General features: G+C 40.3%; 1 protein-coding gene across 3 annotated transcripts in view; it reads left to right on the top strand.

Moving 5' to 3' along the window:
* Positions 1-3194: 3194 nt before the first annotated feature.
* Positions 3195-22001, top strand: part of DMTF1 (cyclin D binding myb like transcription factor 1) — a 28968-nt gene continuing 10161 nt past the window's right edge. The window contains exons 1-11 of one of the 3 annotated variants that reach the window (XM_036400592.2): positions 3195-3310; positions 9948-10064; positions 10558-10677; positions 11622-11716; positions 12468-12582; positions 14745-14821; positions 16228-16385; positions 17199-17231; positions 18419-18528; positions 19074-19302; positions 20901-21052. In XM_036400592.2, the coding sequence (XP_036256485.1) occupies positions 9956-10064; positions 10558-10677; positions 11622-11716; positions 12468-12582; positions 14745-14821; positions 16228-16385; positions 17199-17231; positions 18419-18528; positions 19074-19302; positions 20901-21052 (1198 nt within the window). In that variant the 5' untranslated portion in view covers positions 3195-3310; positions 9948-9955. The remainder of the gene's footprint in view (positions 3311-9947; positions 10065-10557; positions 10678-11621; positions 11717-12467; positions 12583-14744; positions 14822-16227; positions 16386-17198; positions 17232-18418; positions 18529-19073; positions 19303-20900; positions 21053-22001) is intronic. The other 2 variants (XM_036400591.2, XM_036400590.2) reach the window with 2 other exon arrangements.

Below are 22001 nucleotides of genomic sequence, written 5' to 3'. Positions count from 1 at the left end.
TGGAGCACATGGCAGTAGGGACACCTGGTGGCCACCAGGAACACAGGGCCTCTGGAAGAAAACGAAGTGTGAGCTGGTGAAAAGCTAACTTAATCTAAAGAAGAGATTGTTAGGTCTGTAGCAAACTCTGTGTTTGAGGCTTTCATCAAGTTAAATAGGTAAGGATGCATGCAATTGTTCTGTTAACATGAGATAACTCAGGATTCATGAACCTCATTTGCTCTGTGGAACAAGAATCTCTTAGAAGAGTAAGAGTTCATCCTGCTCCTGAAACACCAGAGAATTCCAGTCATCCTTTTATCTACAGATACCTTGAATCTGATATAAAGTGAATGTTCCTGAGTGTGGTTATCTGTGGTTATCTGTGAGGAAAATTAAATTCTCTCTATTGCATAAACAGGAAATGGGGCCCAAACAGAGGTCATCATCCCAAACTCTGCACAGAGTCTTGCAGATCTGTGACTAAAACAGTGGCAAAAAATTACCAGTGGCCCAGTCCTCAATGTGCTGCCACTTCACAGCTAATAATCTTTGTATCTTGCTATGATAAGTCCCAGAACAACACCACTGTGTAAAATGAGATACAGATTTTGCAGTTAAAATAATGTTTTCTACATGGTATATCCAGATAAGTAAGATAAAAATATAGTAAAGAGAAAGGCTTTATATCCAGCATGGGAAAGGCTCATAACTGAAGGGATGACATATGGGGAAACTAATTTATGGAAGGAGTCCTCTTCATGTTTGCTGCTTACTGCACAAGGTCTTTTTAGAAATTCCCACATGGTGAAGGCTTAGATGAAATTTCAGTATTATTTCCTGCAGTCTGAACACAGCCTCTTGATGAAGCATTTTGGTACAGCTCAAGGAAGTGGTATCTTGTTATTTCAAAGCAAGCCCATAGCTAAACAAAAGCAAACCAAACTAAACCAGCCAAACAAACAAACTAAACCCAAAAAACAAACAGAACCACCACAACAACAGAACAGAGAGGTACTTCATGGAAGGCAAATGTAGTGTTCATGCCTCATTTCCTGCAAAAACTGGGGGGAAAAAAACCCAGAAGCTGCAAGAGATCATGGCTGGTGAGTCCAACAGCTGTAAGCAACCCTAGAATAGCAAACTGTGTCTCTGCTTTGGCCAATTAGTGCCTAAGGGTACCAGGAACTTAAATTTTTCCCTGGAAGCCAACTACTGGGTGTGGAACTCAAGATTCCTGAGTTTTGATGTCCAGAAATACCAAGTACACATAGACAGAATTAATGTAAGTGTGCTTTGAAAAAAGCAGGTGCTATAAATCCTGCTTTCAGCTCCTTATACCAGTTACCTTCTTGTCCCAGCTACACATTCCATCTCCATTTTTTACCACCATTTTTATGTGCAGTGTCTCCTCCCCTAAACTGCCCTGTCTTGCCATGAAGACACTTTTTAAAGCTCCCAAGGTTTGGGGAGGACACAGCTGGAGGTCACACATAAGGGAAGTGGCCAAAAGGGGCTTTGTGGAAGAAGTGCACTGAGGTTTTTAGACAAAAAATTGCAGGCAGGGGATGCCATGCACCCTCTTGCCCTTATGTGCCCAGTTTTTCTGTGAGGGACTTAGCTTGTCTGCCAAGGATCATGGCACACACAGGCACCCATTCCACAGGGCAGCAAGCACCACAAGCTGGGCACCACTACAAGCTTGTTTATTCTTGGCTTTATGGATAATTTTTGATTAATATGGTTTGGTTTTGTGAGGTTGTTGGGCAGGAGGGAAATGAAAAGTGACCGCAGAGTCTCAGAATGGTTAGGATTCAAAGGGATTTCTGGAGACCATCCAGTCCAACCCCTCCTGCCAAGGCAGGGTCACCCTCAGCAGCTTCCACGGGAATCCAGGTGGGTTTGGAATGCCTCCAGAGAAGATTCCTCCACTTCCCTGGGCAGCCTGTTCCAGTGCTCTACCCCACTCTATGTAAAGAAGTAGTTCCTCATGTTGAGGTGAAACTTTCTGGGTTTTAGTTTATGGACATTGCTCTTCATCCTGCTGCTGAGCACCACCAAAAAACGTCTGGCACCATCCTCTTGGCACCCACATTTGAGATATTTATACACATTGAGGTTCCCTTCCAGTCCTCCCCAGATTTAAAAGCCCACCTCACACAGTCTCTCCTCATGTGAGATGCTTCAGAGCCCTCATCATATGTGTGGCCATTAATTAGATATTGATTGACATCCATTGATTAAACATTGGAATGGGTTGCCCAGGGAAGTGGTGGAGTCACTGTAAAAAATGTGTATTTTATGATTGGCTTCTCACAAATATTAAAATTAATTTTATATGTGTTGTGTTAGAAAGTTATGCTGTATTCATTCTCTTCAGTAGTGTGTTAAATATAGTTTTAGGTTATAACATAATGTTAAAATAGAAACTATGCTATGTAAGATACTTTTTTTAAAGATAAAAGTGAGATACTCGCAGCGAGATAGCAGCCACAGGACACCTAAATCTTTCAAAGAAAAAGAATTTATTGCTCTCTTATCAGAAGAAATGAACTTCTTCCTGCCTCACTCGGGCAGAATGACACCGTTAGGATTCAGAGGAAGAAGCTGACACTGACCAGACAGAATCCTGTGTTTGAATGGAATTTATGCATCATGTATGAGATGTATGAATATACAACAGGCTATTGTTTTTAAGGGTTAATCCTCTCTTAATGGGTGTCCTTTTTAGGGCTTATGCTGCCCAGAAAAATGTACCCACACGTCCGTAACTCTTTGTTTCTGTCGTCTCATATTGTCCTATTTCCAACTGTCCAAAATTTTTATCACTCTAATTATATTGCTATTTTTATAGCCATTTCATTAATATTAAACTTTTAAAATTTTAAAAACAAGTGATTGGCGTTTTTCACAGTCCCCATCGCTGGAGGTGTTTAAGGAAGGTCTGGATGTGGCATTGCGTGCCACGGTCTGGTTGACAGGGTTGGCGTTCGGCTGTAGGTCGATGTTCTCAGCGGCCATTCCCAACCCCATCCATTCCGTGCGGATGTTCAGGGGGTCCATCCCAGGGCCCCTCAGCGAGGCGGGGAAGGCTCCGTGCGCTTTGTGGCGCCGCCGGCGCTCCGGGCCGGCTCCGTGCGCTTTGTGGCGCCGGGCGGGCGGGCGGAAGCGCCGGGCGGGCGGACGCGGGCCCTTCCGGCGGGCTCGCAGCGCCTCGCCCCGCCGCCGCCTCCGCCTCCCCCGCTCGCCGCCCGCCGCCGCCCGGCGCCTCCATCCTGGTACTTGGGAGTCTCCATCCTGGTTTCTCAAGTGCCCGGACCCAAAACAGGAAGTAAGTGCGCGGGGCCCTGCGGGATCGCAGGGCCGGGAGCTCCGGGCAGCGGCGGCGGCCGCGGGCGGAGGGGAGGGGACGGGGCGGGGAGCGGCCGTGTGCGGCCCCGCGGCTCGGCGCGCTCGGCCCGGGCTGCCGGCCGGGCGGGCAGGGCCGGGCGGGCAGCGGAGCCCGCGGCGGGGCCGTCCAGCGCCGCCGCCCGCCGAGGGCACGGGAAAATGGCGGCGGCCGCCCGGGGCCAAATGGCGGCGCTGGCGGCGGCGGGGGCTGAGGCGGGCCCGGAGCCGCCGCCCCGGGGGCAGTGCCGGGGCAGGGGCCGGGCCGCTGCCTCCCGCCGGCTGCTCCCCTGGGAGAGCCCTGGGCCGCGGCTCCCGCCTTCCCGGGGAGCTGCCGCTGCGCGCAGCGAGATTGGGAAGCGGACGGACGGACCGGCCCTGGAAATGACCAAACCCGGCTCCCTTGGGTGGGCAGGGCAAGGGGAGGCCGCTAGCGCGTTTGTTTTGTTTATTATGTTTTTTTTTTTTTTTAATTGTTGTTGTTTTTTGTGGTTTGAACTCCTTCCCCCAAACCTGGATGTCTCTCATAAGAGGCCCACCTGCACGATCGCATTTGAATTTCTCCATTTCCTCTCGCTGGGTCTGCGCTTGGGGTACCCTGAACTTGTGGGTTTTATCTGTTTTGTTTCATAAGCTCTTTTTTTTTTTTTCCCAGCGAGAGTTGTGATTTGAGGTTGCTTAGGGCAAGTGGAGTCTGAAGTGTTCGACTCTGCCAAAATCAGGGGTTTCATCTTAGGGCGGTACCAGGATTTTCTGCACTAGAGCTATGCTCTGTTCTGCCAAAATAAAGGATTCCGCTTAGAAAAGCCTATTTTTCCCCACTTTTTTTTTTTTTTTTTTGTGTGTGTTTTTGTTTGGGGTTTTTTTTTTGGTTTTTTGAGGTCTCTTTATTCTTGGTTGTGCCTTTGGGCATGGTGAAGTGTGTTACACTTGTACCAGCTACTTTTTCAGCTGGCTGTGTAGTATTTGTATTCATTCACACAGAGTTGCACTGTTCAGCCCCACCTGGCCATTGTTAGTTGAAGTAATCTAGAAAATGCTTTTTGTTTGCCAGCACTGGCTACAGATGTAAGTTGGCCTCTTGACAGCATAGTTAGAATTCCTTTAAAAAACCAGGAGATGCAGGTTTTGCATTGAGATGGAAACATCTCATTCTGGTTTTCATTTACGTTATTTCACATGATTATAATAATAAACAACTTCGTGATGTTTTATGACTTACTGAAAAGACTGAGCATTAATTATAACTCCATAAGGAGAATGCCCAGAAATACTGATTTTTGTCTAAACCACACAAAAATGTAAAAAGCAGCCATATAAGAGACAAAGATCTCTCTGCTGTGTCTTGCATGTTCTCCTTTTTTTGAGCATCATTTCTGTGCTTATCTTTCCATCAGAAAGCAAGAAAGACTTTGCTTATCAGTCTTATGATTAGGATAATTTTTCTTATTTTTCTTGAATGCTGAAATTCTACCCATTGTTTTTAAAGGTGAAGAAGTTACTGAAATGCTTAGCATGGAACTTGATTTACATGAAGGGAAAAGAATTTTAGTACATAGGAAGATTTCTATCCATAGCTAGAACCTTGTGCCCAAGAGCCAATTCCTGAAAAAGAAAACTTGAAACTTTCTGTGTTTGTTTCTTTTGAAAGAGTGAGGACATAGCTTTTATTTTGTTTTGTGTTGTTTTTTTCCCCTGTGTGACATTTAAAGCATGCTCAGTTCTTTTTATTAAACTTTCCATGGACAGGCTGAAACTCATGGAGTTCTGCCAAATTTGGATCAATGCAAATGAGAACACTTTGTCCCATTGTGTCTCCCATATATTCTGTTTCAGTGATGGCCCACTTCTCTAAACACCACTGATGAGTAGGATGCAATTGTATCTACAGGACTGTAATCTCATGCTGATACAGATTAATAAATCCTTATATGCCCCAGACTCAGGTCCCTGGGTCCTTGTGATTGGTGTCTGCCCACTTTGGTTCTTTCTGTATCCATTGTTGGCAGCTGTTAGAGAAAATTTCTGCCTGGTGGAATTTTAAATTTGAACAGAACCCATTTGGTCTGGAGTAAGGTTAGGGGGGAGTTTTGTTGAATATTAGTAAACAGCACTGGCACTGGTTGAATAATAAAAGCTCCTGACAATGTACTGGAAGTACTGACTTGGTATGGAATACACTAAACATTCAGGCATCCTAAAAGATGAGGTCCTGTAATGATTTTGTTTCCTTAGTGTTACTCTTGAACAAATGCCTTGAAATCCCAATGTGTTCCATGGGATTGCTCCAGTTAAATGGCACAGTAACTGGGAACTTCCCTCAATAATCTTCAATTTTTGCTTTTTACAGGACTTAGTGAAACATACCTATTGTCCAATTCAGAGAACTTCAACTTACTATAGAAATTTTAAGATTTACAACCGTCCACTAAAGACTAGACATAACATTCAGTTAATAACTAGGGGCAGTGACAGAATTCTGTCTGCAAGAGTAAAAATACTATTTCTTAGAAGTGCTTATTTTTTACAGCCCACAGAATAATTGAGCCCATCTGTCTGATGAGGGTTATTTAGAATTAAAGGAATTTTGTATTAGGATATTACTTCTTTTTTTTTTTTTTCAGTTTGGTGTAAAATCAGCTTTGTGGGTTTTTTTTTCTGTTAATTCTGCTGCATGCTTCCCAGATAAATAAGAACAGCTCTATTATGTGGCTTTAGTGGAAAACTTGTATTGGAAATCTGTATTAAATGAGTCTTGTAGACAAAATATTTTCCCACTTCTTTGGCTGCATGTTGAAACTTGTTTGAAATTGTAATACTGCTCTAAAAAGTGTTGCATTTGGTCAATGCACAGAATTCCAATAAGGCAAAAAATGCTTATTGAAGTGGCATTGATTTCTAAGTTGCTATTTCATTATGGATTATGGCACCCACACTTTTGGTGCATGTCAATCCAGCACTGTTCTCTTCCCTAAATGCTAACACCCTCCTTCAGAAAATGAAATATTAGTGATGGATTGGCACCTCTGTAAAGAATGTGTGTGAATCAAGGATTAAAGAAAAACCTTGGGTTGTTAATTTAAAATTCAAGGAAATCTTTTGTTTAAAATAAAACTTGTTTGCATTTTCAAAAGCACACCTCAAGTGAACTTGTGAAAAAAAGGTGACATTTTGGAGGTGATGAGACTACTCAGGTCCTAATTCTCACTAATTAATAAACCATGGCTGTCATTTACTTTGCATTTAGCTTTTGCAAGAGCAGACGTGTGGATGTGCAGGTGTGTGCAATGAGCAGAATTCATGTGGCACATCCCAAAGCCTCTGCTGTGGTCTGGCATTGCTCACCACAGCTCCAGCTTCTGTGCTGGGATGGATGGAGGGTGTCCTGCAGCCAGGATCAGGAGAAGGCATCCCAGGGTGTTGGCTCAGGCAGCAGCACGGGGCTTTGGCCACTGAGCTCCCTGTGGATGTGTTGTATCTGATGCATGTTCAGAGTACCTGGTAGCTGCAGCATTGTTTAAGTGTGAAACAACGAGGTTTGTAAGATCTGGGGATTGTTTCCTGTTCAGTCAAAAGAACCAACACAGTTATTCCTGATTTTGGTCACTCATTCATGTATTAATGGGTTGCTGCCCCTGTCCTGGGGTAAATGTAGCTTGAAAGAACCTGGTTGGTTGTTTTTTCTTTCAGTTTTCTTGTATTTATATGGTCTAATGAATAAAAAATGGTGTCCAAAATACGCATTTGACTTTGGCTTCATTCCTCATGTTCTTTCTACTCAGTGTTCAATTGTGGTCCAAGGCCATATGCATTAAAGTTGATGGGAATCAAGACTGTGGCTCTTTTTAAGTTTTTATCAAGGCTTGGTCAAGGTTATTAGCCTTACTCAGAAAACTTAGGATACGCTAAATCATGAGTACCTTACACAGAGCATCATTATTTTTTGGGGAGAGCCTGCACTTACAGGTGGCATAAATGGTTTTTGGGAAATGGAGGAGTTATGAACCCATCCTCCATCCAGGAACTCCCAATTCTTGGGAAGTCACAGGTCCTTGAACAAAGTGCAGTGCCCAGTGTTGCTGGAACAAATTGCTCTGCAATTTGGGGGAGCTGGAGCTGAGAGCTGCAGATGTGTGACTCGATCAGGGCAATCAGTGGTGCTCTCAGATGTGCTGCCTCAGCCACTGTCTGGTAAATCCTGTTACAGCTCTGCATGGAAGTGCCAGGGTAGCAGCTACTGATCCTGGGTGGAGCTTCCTCCCCATCCCTGGAATGCCATATTTGGATGGATGGATCCCCTTTATGCTGTGTCCTGTTGCCTCCTAACTTGCAAACCAGAAAGGCAGGCAATGTAAAGGGATTCATTGCCCTGTGTTTTTAATTTGGTATCCAAATCCTCTAAATATACAGATTGATTTTTCATCAAGTTCTGATTAACTACTGAAACAATAACACAGCTTTACTGTGCCTGTACTCAATTTTCATCAGTCTTCAAATAAAAAGAAGAACGGTCTGCTCTGTCTTCTGCTGTGGATGGTGCTATAATTTCCACTGCTTGCAGAACAGCTGTAGGTGAAGTAAATGACTGTTGTAATGTGCCTTATAAATCTCATGTCTTTCAGGCCTCTAAAATGGTGAAAAGTGGATGCTTTCAACTGATTGTAGAAAAATAAATGTTGTGACAACTAGTTGACATAAATTAAGGAAGAATCCTCCACCTCATTTCTAGTAACTTTAGGGATTTTTACTACAGCAGTCCCTGTAGTAAAACTTACTTAGAAAGTACATATGAACATGAAAAAGAGAATCTGTTTATTTTGGCCCAGTTTGTTCACTCCCCAAAAACTAAATTAATAACTTAAAACTGGGTTGAAAAAGTTACAGCCTGCTAATTTAGCTGTAACGCTTTGGATGTCTTCCTTCATGTTTTAGCATTAAGGATGCCTCATTGGGCTCCTAAAATCATAGGGGTGCCTCATTGGGCTCCTAAAATCAGTATTACAGGCATGCAGCAAACAGCAGCCTCTAGTGAAGGATAGAGCACAGGCTGTAAAACTCAGCAGCAGATGAATCCCAAGGAAGTTACTCCCTCCTACACTTGCATGTGGCAAGGAACTGTTGATGGTAGATGTGAAAGTAAGCTTGAGAACCCTCTGATTTAAAATGTCAGTGGGATCTGAAATTTTTTACATGTTCAGAAGGGTAATATCACTTCATTTGAGGAATCAGTCACTGTGTGTGCTTAAAGATGTGCCAAATCTTCAATGAACTCGAGAGGTGAGAAGTTTTGTAGAAGGACTAGCAGTAGTTTTCTTTCTAGGATAACACTTCTCTTGGGGATCTTCAATACTGAAGAACATGTTTTCTGATTAAAAATTAAATAATCTCCTGCTGATGCAATAATGTTAACATTATACAGGAAATTTGAAATCCAGGTTGTAAATTCCACTTACATGTGGTTATATAGCTGTCCCTGCCTAGTACATGCAAAATTTGTAATGTATTTATGATTTCTTTTTTCTAAAGCTATAGCCAGATATTTTTAAACAACATTTTGGCTTCAAAATAAAAGTTAAAAGTAATTTTTTGTGTTTGTTGACATATGAATAAACACAGAAAAAGGACTGAGCAGTTAAAGGAGAAATAGATTATATCTTCTTTTTGCAAATCTCTGCCAAAGTCAACAAAAGCAGGCTTAAAACTGATGACATCTTTGTAAAGCTTCTGGATATTTTAGATGTGATTTCACTTAGCTTCTGCAGCAGCAAAAGTTGCATCTCTTTGTATTTGGATAAAACTTTTATTGTGGAGTTTTTGTTTTATTTCAGATTAATTACTGCTGGTGGTTTACATAGAATTTCTTAGAAACTTTGTGTTTCATTGCAGTACTTTTACAATGGAAATGAAATTATCAGAGACACTTTATATTGCCCTAATTCTGTGACTTCAATGTATATGGCTTATCCTGGATTACTTATTCTCTCAGTTGCTTTTTGTACTGGTGATTGCTTGCAAACAATTTTTCTGTTGCTCTTGTTGTTTAAATGCTGAAGAAAAACTGCAAGTTTCACATTTAGTTATATGCATGGAAGGAGAATAAAACTTTGCAAGTTGGCAGTCTATAAATAGGGCAGCTATGACTAATAGGACACTAGAAAAATATTTGTCAGTCCTGACTAGCTTTCAGTTCTATAATAGCAGAATTATTAAATTAACAGGGGAACAAATACTGGACAAAAATCTTCAGATGTGAAGAATTTAGAAATGCTGAAAAAGCAATAGCCTAGGTTTGTGTTTGAAAAAAAAAAGAAATCAGTAGATTGCAAATCCTCCTAATAAAGAGTTTAGGTACTATTTTTAAGTGGGAAAGTTACTTTAAAGCTATCTTGTTTTAGTCTGTGCAATAGATGTGTGCAGGAAAGTAAAGGTGGGTGAATGTCTGAAACTGTGGCTTTGTCATGTGAAGGAGCAGGCTCACTCCCTGTGGGATTTTGTGCTGGCTGTGTGGGGGATGGAAGCAGCACTGTGGTCCAGGTGGAGTCCAGCTGCAGAAGGGTAAAATCTGTGTGTTGCTCTTTCAGGTTTGAGTATGAGCACAGTTGAAGAAGAGTCTGACACAGTGACAGTAGAAACCGTGAACTCTGTGACTTTGACTCAGGATACTGAAGGGAACCTAATTCTTCACTGCCCTCAAAATGGTATAGAATTGTTTTACGTAGTAATTTTTTTTTCTTCTTTGTTTTGATTGATCCAACCACCATCCTTGCCCACAAATTCTATTACCTACTCAGCTGCAGCTTACTGTACAAGAATTGTTCTGCTTTAGTTTAAAGAATGATAAAGTGTTGAATTAGGTATAAATCCCAAAACTGTCTGTGTGTGCCCAACAAAGATTCAGCTGCTGGTTTATTTCAGTTGAAACAGATTCTTAGAACCAAGCACATACCCAAATTTCTGTAGACTGATTCGTGTTTGACAGACTGTGGATGGAATTTTCAAAGAAAATGCATGTTGAAGAAAGCATGGGGACTGTTGTTGCCTATAACTTAGACCAGGTTCCTGGGCAGCAGCAAAGTATGAACCAGCTTGTCACATTTGCTTCTACTGTTTGCTTTGGCCAGCTTTTTAGGAGAACTCTGTCCAAGGCTCCTTAGCTTACAGGAAGTAACCTGGGTGTGTTTTTGTTGTTAGAAGCTGATGAAGTAGACTCTGAAGACAGCTCTGAACCTCCACACAAGAGGCTTTGCTTATCAGAGGATGATCAAAGCCTTGATGATTCTACTCCATGCATTTCTGTTGTTGCAGTTCCAAGTAAGTTCTTTTATGTACTCCTGTAGCAAATATATCTGTTGGTAAAGATTAAAACTGGACTCTTGAATCACAGTAGAATATTTTGCATGGGGTGTTTTTCTTCCAAATTTTATTAATATATTTGGTTATCATAATTTTTTTCAGCCTTGAATAGTTCTGCAGCAATTAGTTCTGGCAAAATAAGCCTGTGTTAAAGTAGTTTAGAGACTTGCAGGTGCATTGAATAAAATGAGGGATAAGTAAATTAGCAACTAGATGCTCTCCTACAAAGAAATTTGGGGTTTTTTAATGATCAGACAGTACAGTTAGTATTTCGGTGTTCAGTAATATTGAGGTGTGTGTAAAAGAGATTGATGTAAAAAATATAGGATGAATACTGAATTAGTCTTCTGGAAGTTGAATATTAGAAAATTTAATATAATCTCCCAAAGGGAGACAAAACCAGATCTCATTAAAATACCATTTTCCAGTACCTGGAGTGCCTGTTTATTTGGTGGAAATAGGTGGAAGTTCCTTTGAAGTAAAGGCATTATCATGTTGAAGTTGGAGGAGGACTGGGGAAAACACATGCAGCCAAAAGATTTGAATGTTGTCCCTTAAATGGAAAATACTGGAGGTAGGGCTGGAAAAGAAATATTAATACAGTTTCAAATTTTTGCATCAAACATATTTTGTTTATGTTTCACATTAGGTCATAGTTATAGTCAAGCATAAAACTGAAGGTTTCTAAGTCCATATTTAAATTTTATGAAGGGAAGCAGTTGATAATCATTTTAGTTGATAATCAGTTGAGAATCATTTTAGAATTTACTGTGTCAACACATAAATACCAAATAAGGCTCTTAAAAATTTTCACTTCAAAGGTAGTAATTTATGAAATTTGTAGGATGTGTAAAAAAATGCTTCAGGGAGTTAAGTATGCAACTAACTTACCCATTCTGAAGTTTCAGAAAATGACCAGAGCTTTGAGGTGACCATGACTGCTACCGCTGAGGTAGCTGAAGATGAGATTAATGAAGGAACTGTTACCCAGATTCAGGTACAATAAAACTTCAAAATTTACCTATTTGATGTATGTTTTTATTTAAATTGAAATGAAAAAGGAAACAAGTATCAGAAATGCTTACTAAATTAATAAGACTCTTTGATACAAATGTTTGAAAGCATGGATCTTGTTTGTAAGATGCTGGTCTGTAAAAGAACAATTGAATAATTTTATGTGTGAGAGAGGTTATTTGTAGTCTGAAATTGCTGCCCAAAGAACAATACTGCAAAGAGTAATAGAGGTAACCCTCCACTGGTAGTGATGTGCTCTGTTGTGTTCTGCATAGAAGACAAATTCATCTGTTATTTCTGTCATGCTTTGATTATAAATTAAGCTTTATAACGTGCTCAAATAGTCTTTATCTTGTCACCAGTCCCAACAGTTACATGCAGTTTTTCTTTGTGGGTATAGCATGTTTAAAATTCTAGATTGGAGATGCTGTATATAGTCCTGTTTATACCACAGCCAGTGAGACTCTTCTTACTTACTGTACATTAAACAAGATGAAGAATGTTACCTAATTAATTTTCACAACATCTGTATATTAATATGCTAAATCTTACTCAGGTGTTTTAAGAAAGGTGATAGTTCCAGTGCCATATCTAAGACATGACATTTTGAACAGTCAGCCAGGTGATGAGGTGTGCTGATTTCATTTTCCTTCAAACTGTGTCTCCATGTTAATGGTAAAGTGATATAAACAAGTCAATATCTGACTGTATCATTTCATACTGGTCTTTTCAAGATTCTTCAGAATGAGCAGTTGGATGAAATCTCCCCAATGGGCAATGAAGAAGTATCAGCTGTTAGTCAAGCCTGGTTCACAACCAAAGAGGATAAGGATTCTCTAACCAATAAAGGTAGGGTATTTCAAATGCAGTTCTCCCATGCTGTAGAAAGGTAAACTATTCCAAATATCTCAGAACATTTTTCAGGTTGCATAAAGTAGTCTCTGGTCTGGCTTTTTGGAGATGGGCCATGCCTGCAGTGGAGACAGGAGAGGCCACAGTAGAGAAAGGCTGTGGGTGCTGGGTGCCAGCCCAGATTGGGCAGAGAGTTGTGTTTGCCTTGTCAGGGGGTGGGGAGCTGCAGCACAGCTGGGGGACACCAAGAAAAAAACCAATCCATGCTCAATTTTGCTTCAGAAGAAGAGAGCTCCTGTAGACCAGGACCTAATGAAATAACCTCTGCTACTCCTAAAATTTCCACCCCACTGGGCATTCCTCCCTTTCCAAATATATCTGTGCAATCATGTAGTAGTTGCTGAACTCAAGAGATTTTGCCTTTTACTTTCCTGCCCACAGGGGAAGTGGCTTTCTAAACCTAGACAAAAAACATAGTGTCAAATGAAGATGTGTTGTCTCTCTGGTTTCCTTGGCCCCTCTACTGTTTTTCTTACGTTGACTTCTACTTTTTCTAGAGAAAAAATATTTTTTTTCAGTCAGTTCAAAGCAACCCCCTCTTTTTGTTAGAAACCTTTAGGAAGAGACACAGCGTTATCAGCCAAAGGAGGGCAGTCAATCTGGTGATTCCAGTTAAGAGATTAATAAATTGAGGAAGGTATTTCTAGTAAAATATGCCAAGAAAAATATTTGAGAATCTCTACTGGCTGAACTTTTCTTGTAAGCTCTGTGGTTTGTCACAGAGATAGCAGTGGGGGAATGCCTGTGTGTGTCTTCTTGTACAGTAGCTCAGAATTTGGCATGTGTTGCCTGAGCTCATCACTTTATAGCAGCCTCCACCTAAAAATGCTTTCTTCCCAGACCTGTGGGCAGTTATGATCATCTTGACTATGAGTATGCAAACAGGTGAAGTGCAGAATATCTGTCCTTTCCTAAAATAGTTGGGTATTAAAGGTTATTCCTTGTAAAAAGTAGCAGTGTCCCACTAAGTCAGTTCAGAAGCTTGGACCTGTGTGAATCACAGTTACTGTAATACATTATTTTGCTGTCTCTGTAACTGTGGTAGAAGAGATTGAAGCTATGGGACACAGGGAAAGAGTACAATCTCACCAGTTCCAATGGAATTAGTAATAATGCCTGTACTTTTCATTATAATTGGATTTGAGTAGACAGTCTCTTTGGTGTGTTCTGTCTCTCAGCTCTGGTAATTAGCAGGCTGAGAAGGAAGTACCCTGATTTTTCTGAGCAGAGGTGGGCAGATAGCCAGCACACACCAATATGTAAACTGGGTCACACCAGCAGAAGCTCAATTAAAAGCATTGTATGACTATAAGGGAAATAAGGATAATTTAAAGTAGGAATGTTTTAATGTTTTGTTGATAGACTTCAGGTTTGAAATTTTCTCTCTGAATAAAGTTGGTAGAATTTGCTTTTAAAGCTTAGCTGGCATTGTAGTTACTGAAGGCACAGACAGAGAGGAAACTTTGTTTCTATTGGCTTGCTACTTTTATTTGGGGAAGTAAAAGACCCACCACAAGGTTTTATGTTGGCTGTGACCCCTGAGCATTACTCCCAATGCAAAAAGAAGGAAAGAGATGAGGACCAGCTTGTCAAAAAGAGACTTAATAGAGCCTTTACCTCTATGAAAAGCACTCACAGTAGGTGGCAGTACTCTCATGTTCAGCAGTGTTAAGGCATGCAAGAGAACCCCACCTTGTTGCCAATTCCTCAGGTAATCTGAATTGTATTTTAACTTCCAGCTTCTGGAATCATTTCAATGCATGGAAATTTCAGCTGTCAGTTTAAAGGCAGAAATTTTGTAGTTGCAGCTGAAGAGAAAAGCTGAAAATGTGACTTGACAGCTCATAGAGGAGTTCATATTCTGTTTTTAAAAATGGGATGTTTTTGAAGAGGGGTCTGACTCACATTATTTAAATATTAGTTGAATGTTACTGTCAGTTATGAAATAACATCTGTTTAAAATTAATGCTAGTTATATTTTAGTACCTAAAATTATTCTTTTCCTTGTTAATTGCAGCATGGGTCATGTTTTCAGACACTTCTGTTCTTGCTGTTTTTTGGCCTTTACTTCAGTAATTAGTTGTCATTTCTATTTTCAGGCCATAAGTGGAAGCAAGGGATGTGGTCAAAGGAAGAAATTGACATTTTGATGAGTAACATTGAACGTTATTTAAAGGTATGTTTAGAGTATATTCCCTGCATGTTAATGTGGGAATGCAGTTCCTGCTGGAATTCAACTTTCTTTAGTACTTCCCAGAATACACAATAAGTGATTTGGATTGGTTTGTTGTAGGAATGGTCATCACCCATTTGAAATACATAAGAAAAATTTTTTCACAGACAAGATTTAAGTGCTTTAATGTATGTAACATTGCTTTTCATTTTTGTACTGGATATAGCTTGTTTTGAGCATCCTGACATGACATTTTACATGGTTAAATCTCTTCTCTGACTATACATTGAGGACTCCTAAAAAATGAAAAAATTGCATTAGCAGTTTCCTTACTGAGCACTGAAAACAACTTTCAGACATCCTTGGTGCCAAGTCTGTGATTGTGTACTATACTAGCAGGATGCCTGTGTCTTCTTTCTTCCCCTTAAATTACTGGGGTCAGAGTTCAGTGTAAATGGGCATGTGGTGAACACACTGATGGTGATAATTGCCCATAAATCATATTTGTGGTAGGCTTGCAGCTGAGAATATTTGAGCCCTTACAGCTGAGAATATATAGCCTGGATATTACAGTTTCACCATCCTTCACTTGTGGTTTAAAAAAAGCCCAGAATTTAGTGTTCATTGGGATAAAAATCCACAGTATTAGTTAAAGAGAGTATGTCTGCCCACACACCTATTAGAGTTTCTGCCACAAAATCATTCATGGGTAATACTACCTTTTAAATCTAGTGAAGCTTTTTTAAGCTAGCTAAACAACTTTTCTGAGTTACTGATAAACCATTTGATTCATTCTTTTCCCATTTATTTGCTTTCTTGTACTGCATTGAATAATTGAAATGTAGTGATTCTTAGTTTAAGCTGAAGTTAAGTTTTACTGGTATGCTTCTTTGCAGTGTTTTTCTATTGGATTTGAGTTTCCATCAGAACAAGAAGAGTAGTTTGATTGAAAGAAATCACTTTTGCATGAGGAATAGCTAAAATTATGTAATAAATCAATATAGCACTGTTTGACAACCTTCCCTTGTATGGCCCCAGACTAATTTCACCCCAGTACATATTCCATCATGTTCTATATGATGGTTCAATTTTTGATCTTAAAATATACATTGGACAATTTTTTTTTTATTATATGTGGGTAGGTGTTAGAATTTCTGTGTCTCCCAGGACTCCAATGTGAAAAAAACTAAAACAACAAAACCTAGTGATCAAGGGTTTGTATTTGAGGGAGCTGATCCATAAATACTCAGTTTTACTTTTGGACTGTAGTATTTGTGATACACAAAAAGTTGCATAATGGCTTCAGTTCTTGTGTTCTACTTCTTGATTCCTAGGAGACTTTATCTAAGGTGTTTTGTTTGTGGTTTTTGTTTTTGTTTGTTGTTTTTTTTTTTAATGCTTTGTTCTAGGCCCGTGGAATAAAAGATGCCACTGAAATTATATTTGAAATGTCAAAAGATGAAAGAAAAGATTTCTACAGGACAATAGCTTGGGGTCTGAATCGGCCTCTCTTTGCTGTCTATAGAAGAGTTCTTCGCATGTATGATGACAGAAACCATGTTGGAAAGTATGAAACCCTCTAATGCTGCATGGTTTTATTGGTATGACTAGGGTCATGTATTTATGCCTGACATGTTCTATGTGAGACAGAAAATTGTAGCCAAACAGACCTAGATCTTGCTAATATGTCACCTCTGCTCAATCCTGATAGATCATCCTTGGCAATAGTTGTGTTCAATTGATGGTATTCATTGACAGCTTTAGAGAACAGACAAACAACCCAAAACAGAGGTGAATAACAGATTCTGATATGATGACAGGACGTGGACACAAAGATAGATCTACTGAGATGTAACTTTTTCTAGAGCTGTGACCTGGAAGTAATTGATCTTCACCCCTCATGCCCTTGCTTGCCATTTTTTAAAGCAGTGATCCAGTGCTATCCAGAAAGGATATTGTATTTTACTTTTTGAAGGTAGTTTAAAATTAAAAATATCTTCTCAGTGCTGATATACTTTTTTGATGGAAAGTCAGCTTTATGCTTACGGTGAATTGGGACAGTAAGGAAGAAGCTGTTTATTCGAAAGACTAATGCAGAAAATTCTAATTCTGTTCATAGGAGTAAGATCACGGAGAATGAGGAATTTTTCTGACAAATGAGAGGAATCCTTTACCAGTTAACCTTAGAAATGCACTAATGTGGGAAGTGACATTTGTTCCTCACATTCTTCTGAAGTATTCAGTCAGAATGTATCTTACAGCTGAAATTCCTTAATCTCTTCTTGTAGCTAAATGTGTGCTGTGTGGTTAGTAAAATAATGATATTTACACTGTATGCTTTCTGTTTAAAATAATGTCTTTTTATTTACCTGTTGCTTAGGTATACTCCTGAGGAAATTGAAAAGCTTAAAGAGTAAGTTATCTTATGAACAAGATCACTCTTTCTTGTTGATATGTAGTAGCTTGATCCATTTTTAAAGGTTTCCTTATATGAAATCAATGAAGAGTTACAAATAAATTTGACTGCTCCAACACTACCCAAAAGTAGTGGTTACTATCTAAAGAAAAATGAAACTACATTTGGATTCTTTTATTTTTTTTTCTAACATATGTTCAGGACCTAACAATATGCAACAAAGTTCTAAAGCAAAGGCTTCTGTCGTAACTAGGAAAGTTTCAGATTTTTGCAAGCACAGTCAATTTATTTGTGGTTATGAGAAACAGAGGTTCCTTTTCTTTACGAAATTTGAGCAAAGGTTATTCCTGAAGGAAGTGGCAGGTCAAGAGTAGAATCTCCCCTAGGAAGTCTTACAGATACATAAATTATCAGCTCAAAAAGCCTAATTTTGAGTATGAACCTGATAGATCAAGGAGATGGGGCTGAAGACTTTATCCCCTCCTGCACATTTCCAGGGTTGAGCAGTTGGAAGAAACTGTTGGACTGAAAGGAGGAAAGGAGTGTATTGCATTCCGTTGATGGATCTGTTTGGATCAATTGAGCCTGCTTTGTGTTGTTCACAAGGGGCCTGTGGTTCCAGATGTGTCAGAACTACTCATGGATCAACATTTTAAGCAGCCTGCTGTCATGTGAAGGAGGGAGATGATTGCTAAAATGATGAACATGATTATGCAGGGTTTTGCTTAATTTAAATTGTAGAATGCCTGGGTTTTCATTGGGCATTACTGAAATGTCTCAAGTGCTCTCTGCACCACCTGAAAATCATTGAGGAACCTGTATAGAATGGAAATCAGCTGTTTAGATAAACATTCATATTGTGTTTAACACACTCATTAAGCCTCACAATCTTCCTGCAAGACAGATAATGTGCATTTTATATGTATAGTATCTATGCATTTTATATGTATCTTGATTGATACTGTGCATTTCATATGTATCTTGTGGCTCAGCTGGTCCAAAAGGCTTCTAGAAAAACATATGAAAAAGTAGCAGAAAATACTAATAGTAAAGTAGCAAAGTGATTTCCCCATTCTCTCTTTAGGCCTGTAAACTGCACATTCATCCTGTTTTTATTAGCAAATATTTGCTATTTTGGTGATTTCCTAACTGGATATAGTGCTAATGAGCACGTTTCTCTGTAGGCTGAGAGTAAAGCATGGTAATGATTGGGCCACAATAGGAGCTGCCCTGGGGAGAAGTGCTTCATCTGTAAAGGATCGGTGTAGACTGATGAAGGATACCTGCAACACAGGTGAGGTAAATGCTGGTGTCAGAAATGGATATTCTGGTTAAAATTCTGTCCCTTGTGTTTAATGCTTATAGACTTACACTGGGTGTTTGGTGTCAAGAGAGAGACAGAGGCACTTCAGGAGTAAAGTACTGTTTATTTTGTAATGTATATATTCAAGTATAAAGGAAAATTCAGCCAGACCTCATGTGAATAATGTGCACCAAATTGTTGCATGGTTAATTCACTCCAGCTAATACAGTTCAGATAGCTTGGATCTGTTTGCTCTGATCACTAACTATTTGGACAAGCTCTGTGTGGCCTTATTCATCTGTGAGAGGAAGAAAAAAGAGAAATTCAGCAGCAGAAAAGTGGAATTGTTGATTTGCTAATCAAGAATGGATATAATATAAATTGTTAGTAATTAAGAACAGTTCCATCCTCACAAGTTAATATTTGCATCTGGAATAAGGTGTTGGACATGGCAGTTAAATATCTGCTGGCATGTTATGGATCAGAACAGAGGGTATGTGCTGCTGGTTAAGGTGGAGGGCTTCTCTCTCTTTCAGGAAAGTGGACAGAGAAAGAAGAGAAGAGACTGGCAGAAGTAGTGCATGAGCTGACAAGCACAGAGCCAGGTGACATTGTCACACAAGGTGTGTCCTGGGCTGCAGTGGCAGAGCGGGTCGGGACGCGCTCGGAGAAGCAGTGCCGCTCGAAATGGCTCAACTATCTCAACTGGAAACAGAGTGGAGGCACCGAGTGGACCAAGGAGGATGAAATAAATCTGATCTTGAGGTTTGTTATTTTAGTTACTTTTAAAGGTTTGTAATATGTGTTGCTAGCAGGATTCCGTTGGGGTCCATTTTGCTGGTTTCCTAGACACTGAAAATTCTAGAACCTTCCAAAAATCACTGCTGTGTTTACAGTTCCCAGAGATTTATTATTGAACATATTTTTTGTTTTTTGTTTTTTTAGTGAATGTTAGTGTTCGTGAAAGGTGTCAGATTGAAAACCCTGGAGACTGAAGTCTTCTTTATTCCACAGAAAAGGTACAGCACAGGCAGCAAACCGTGCAAGCTTCCCACACGTTGCCCCACCGATGCGCTTTAACCCTTTACTGGAGGGTAGCTCAGTCTCCCTGCCCGTTCAGTCCTTGGCCTCTCTGCTGAGATGACCAACAAGGGTCAAGTGTGGTGGTGGTTTCTGTGATGTGGACATCTTGTCTACAAAGAGCTAAACTGAGACTGCAAATTAATTTCATGTAGGCCAACAAACACTGATTGGATATCAGCATCTCTGACTACATTTGAACTGGCAGCCTGGTAGTGACTTTGGAAATCTTTTGCTCTCTCCAGTCCTCCTCCCATTTTGAATGCCTTTAACTCAAGCTTTTTAGCCAGTGGATTTTCATGGGTTGGGTGGGAATAAAAAGCCAAGACATCCAGGGAATCTTAAGGATTACTTAAAAAGTAGTATTAACAAATTTACTGAAGCTGTTTGACATAAACTCAAAATGAGGAGCCTGATTCCACATTTCAGAATGTGCTGGGTATATTTCTTAGTATTTCTGGTTTGGTCTGTCCAGATATCCTTTACTTATCCTACAGGGTTGGTTTTGGTCGTTTGTTTTTTTTTTTTCATTTTTACTTCTTTCTTTCTTTAGCTAGCAAGAGTGCTCTTGCCTTATTTGTGAAGAGGACTTTTCTTAACTTGCACAAAAATATTTTCCCCTCACTATTCACTTCTCTTTCATTATGTACAGATAAGGGCAATTCAGAGATTTTTAGTGATTTCAAACAGACTCTGGTAGAGAAGACTGTCCCTTATCTGGAGAGCCTGGTGGGATTGATTTATGAGGAAGTGTTTAATGCTGTAGTTAACTTCATCTACTTTGGCTAAGAAGCATCTGAGAGAAGGCAAAAATCTGTGTTAAGGACGGATGGTTGTTACTTAGAAGAAAACAAGTAAATATCATAACATGAAATTAATTAAGTGAATGTTCAGAGTGAATCTCAGGAAGTATTTCCTGCCTTGGAGATGTGTTTGGGGAATGTTTTTTCAAAAAGCAAAGATGCAAGTACCACCACTTGGAATGCTTCACAATAATCCGATCTAAGACCTAATGTAGAAGTAAATAAGGAGAATAATCCTGCATGGCAAGGAGATGGACTGGATCATCTAACAGGTCTAGTCCATCTTCTGTTGTTTATGATTCTGCTTGAACCTCTGGCAGCGTGGAGCCTTGGAAGCCTGTGTCGATTCCTGAGCTCTGGTGGGCTGGTCACTAGCATGTCGTTCTGCGCTGTTACGTGTGACACGGCCGGACGCGTGCGACACCGCTGCCACCCCGGGGGAACCTTTCTGACAGCTCCATGTGTTCTGTGTCCTGCCAGGATAGCGGAACTTGAAGTGTCTGATGAAAATGACATCAACTGGGACTTGCTGGCTGAGGGATGGAGTAGTGTCCGCTCCCCACAGTGGCTTCGGAGTAAATGGTGGACCATTAAAAGACAGATTGCAAACCACAAAGATGTTTCATTCCCTGGTAATGTACTGCTTGCACACTTCTCTTCTGAAAGCTTCTTTCACATATGTCAAAGAAATAAGGCTGCATTTTATTGTCTGCTTACAGCATTGCTGGCCAAAGAGCACATTGCTCCTTTGCTGGTAGTTACTGGCCCCTTGGATCTGCTGGCTGAATTGCTCCTACAAGCAATCCTTAAGTGTTTCAGTCAAACAAGCCAAGCTGACATGTGCAGCTAGACAGACTTTGCCATCCCTTCTCAGTTTGGCTAAAGTGAGAGTATGTATCTCAGCAGCTCAGCTGGCAGATCTCAGATGATGCTTATCTTTGGTATGGAGGGCAGTGACCTCTTCAGGTGGAAGAGGATATGTATCTGCAGCCCAACTATGGCATCAGGTTAGATGTGTTGCCTTTACTATGTTAAAATGTAATCTGTGTCAGGTGCTGAGCCTTAGCTGTAGACAGAAAGTAGATCTACTACTAGCTGCAGTGAGAGGAGGGGAGCAATCAGGAGTATAAAGCTCCCCCAAATACATTTCATACCATTTTGCCATTCTGGCTTGGAGAAACTAGTGCCTAAGGCAAAGGGTTGTTTGTGACCTTCAGACCTCCCTTTGTCTTACTTGGGGAGAGGAAAAAAATCAGAGAGATTAGTCATGTCATAATTAATGAAAGATGTAATTTAATGCACACTTGTGCTGTGGTTGACAGTGTGGTTAGGTATTAGTCCTGCCTCAAGGCTGCAGCTGGGAGGAGAGCCCGTGTTACCACACATTAATAGGCAGTTGTTGTAGCAAATAATTCATAGATAAATGCAGCACTGAATCAACAGGCTCTGCTCTCTTTCCCCTGACAAAGGGGAGATGTTCAGGCAGTTTGCTGTAATGAATTCTAGAAAGCTGAGGCCTCAGGTTTTGTGACCTGCTGTTAAATCAGCTGCTCCCAAAGCAATTATAGAGAAGAAGGGTGG

This window comes from Molothrus ater, chromosome 5, assembly GCF_012460135.2.
Source record: "Molothrus ater isolate BHLD 08-10-18 breed brown headed cowbird chromosome 5, BPBGC_Mater_1.1, whole genome shotgun sequence".
Classification (NCBI taxonomy): Eukaryota; Metazoa; Chordata; class Aves; order Passeriformes; family Icteridae; genus Molothrus; species Molothrus ater.
Note: the sequence above shows the minus strand (reverse complement) of the source record. Positions and strands in the feature narration are given on the sequence as shown.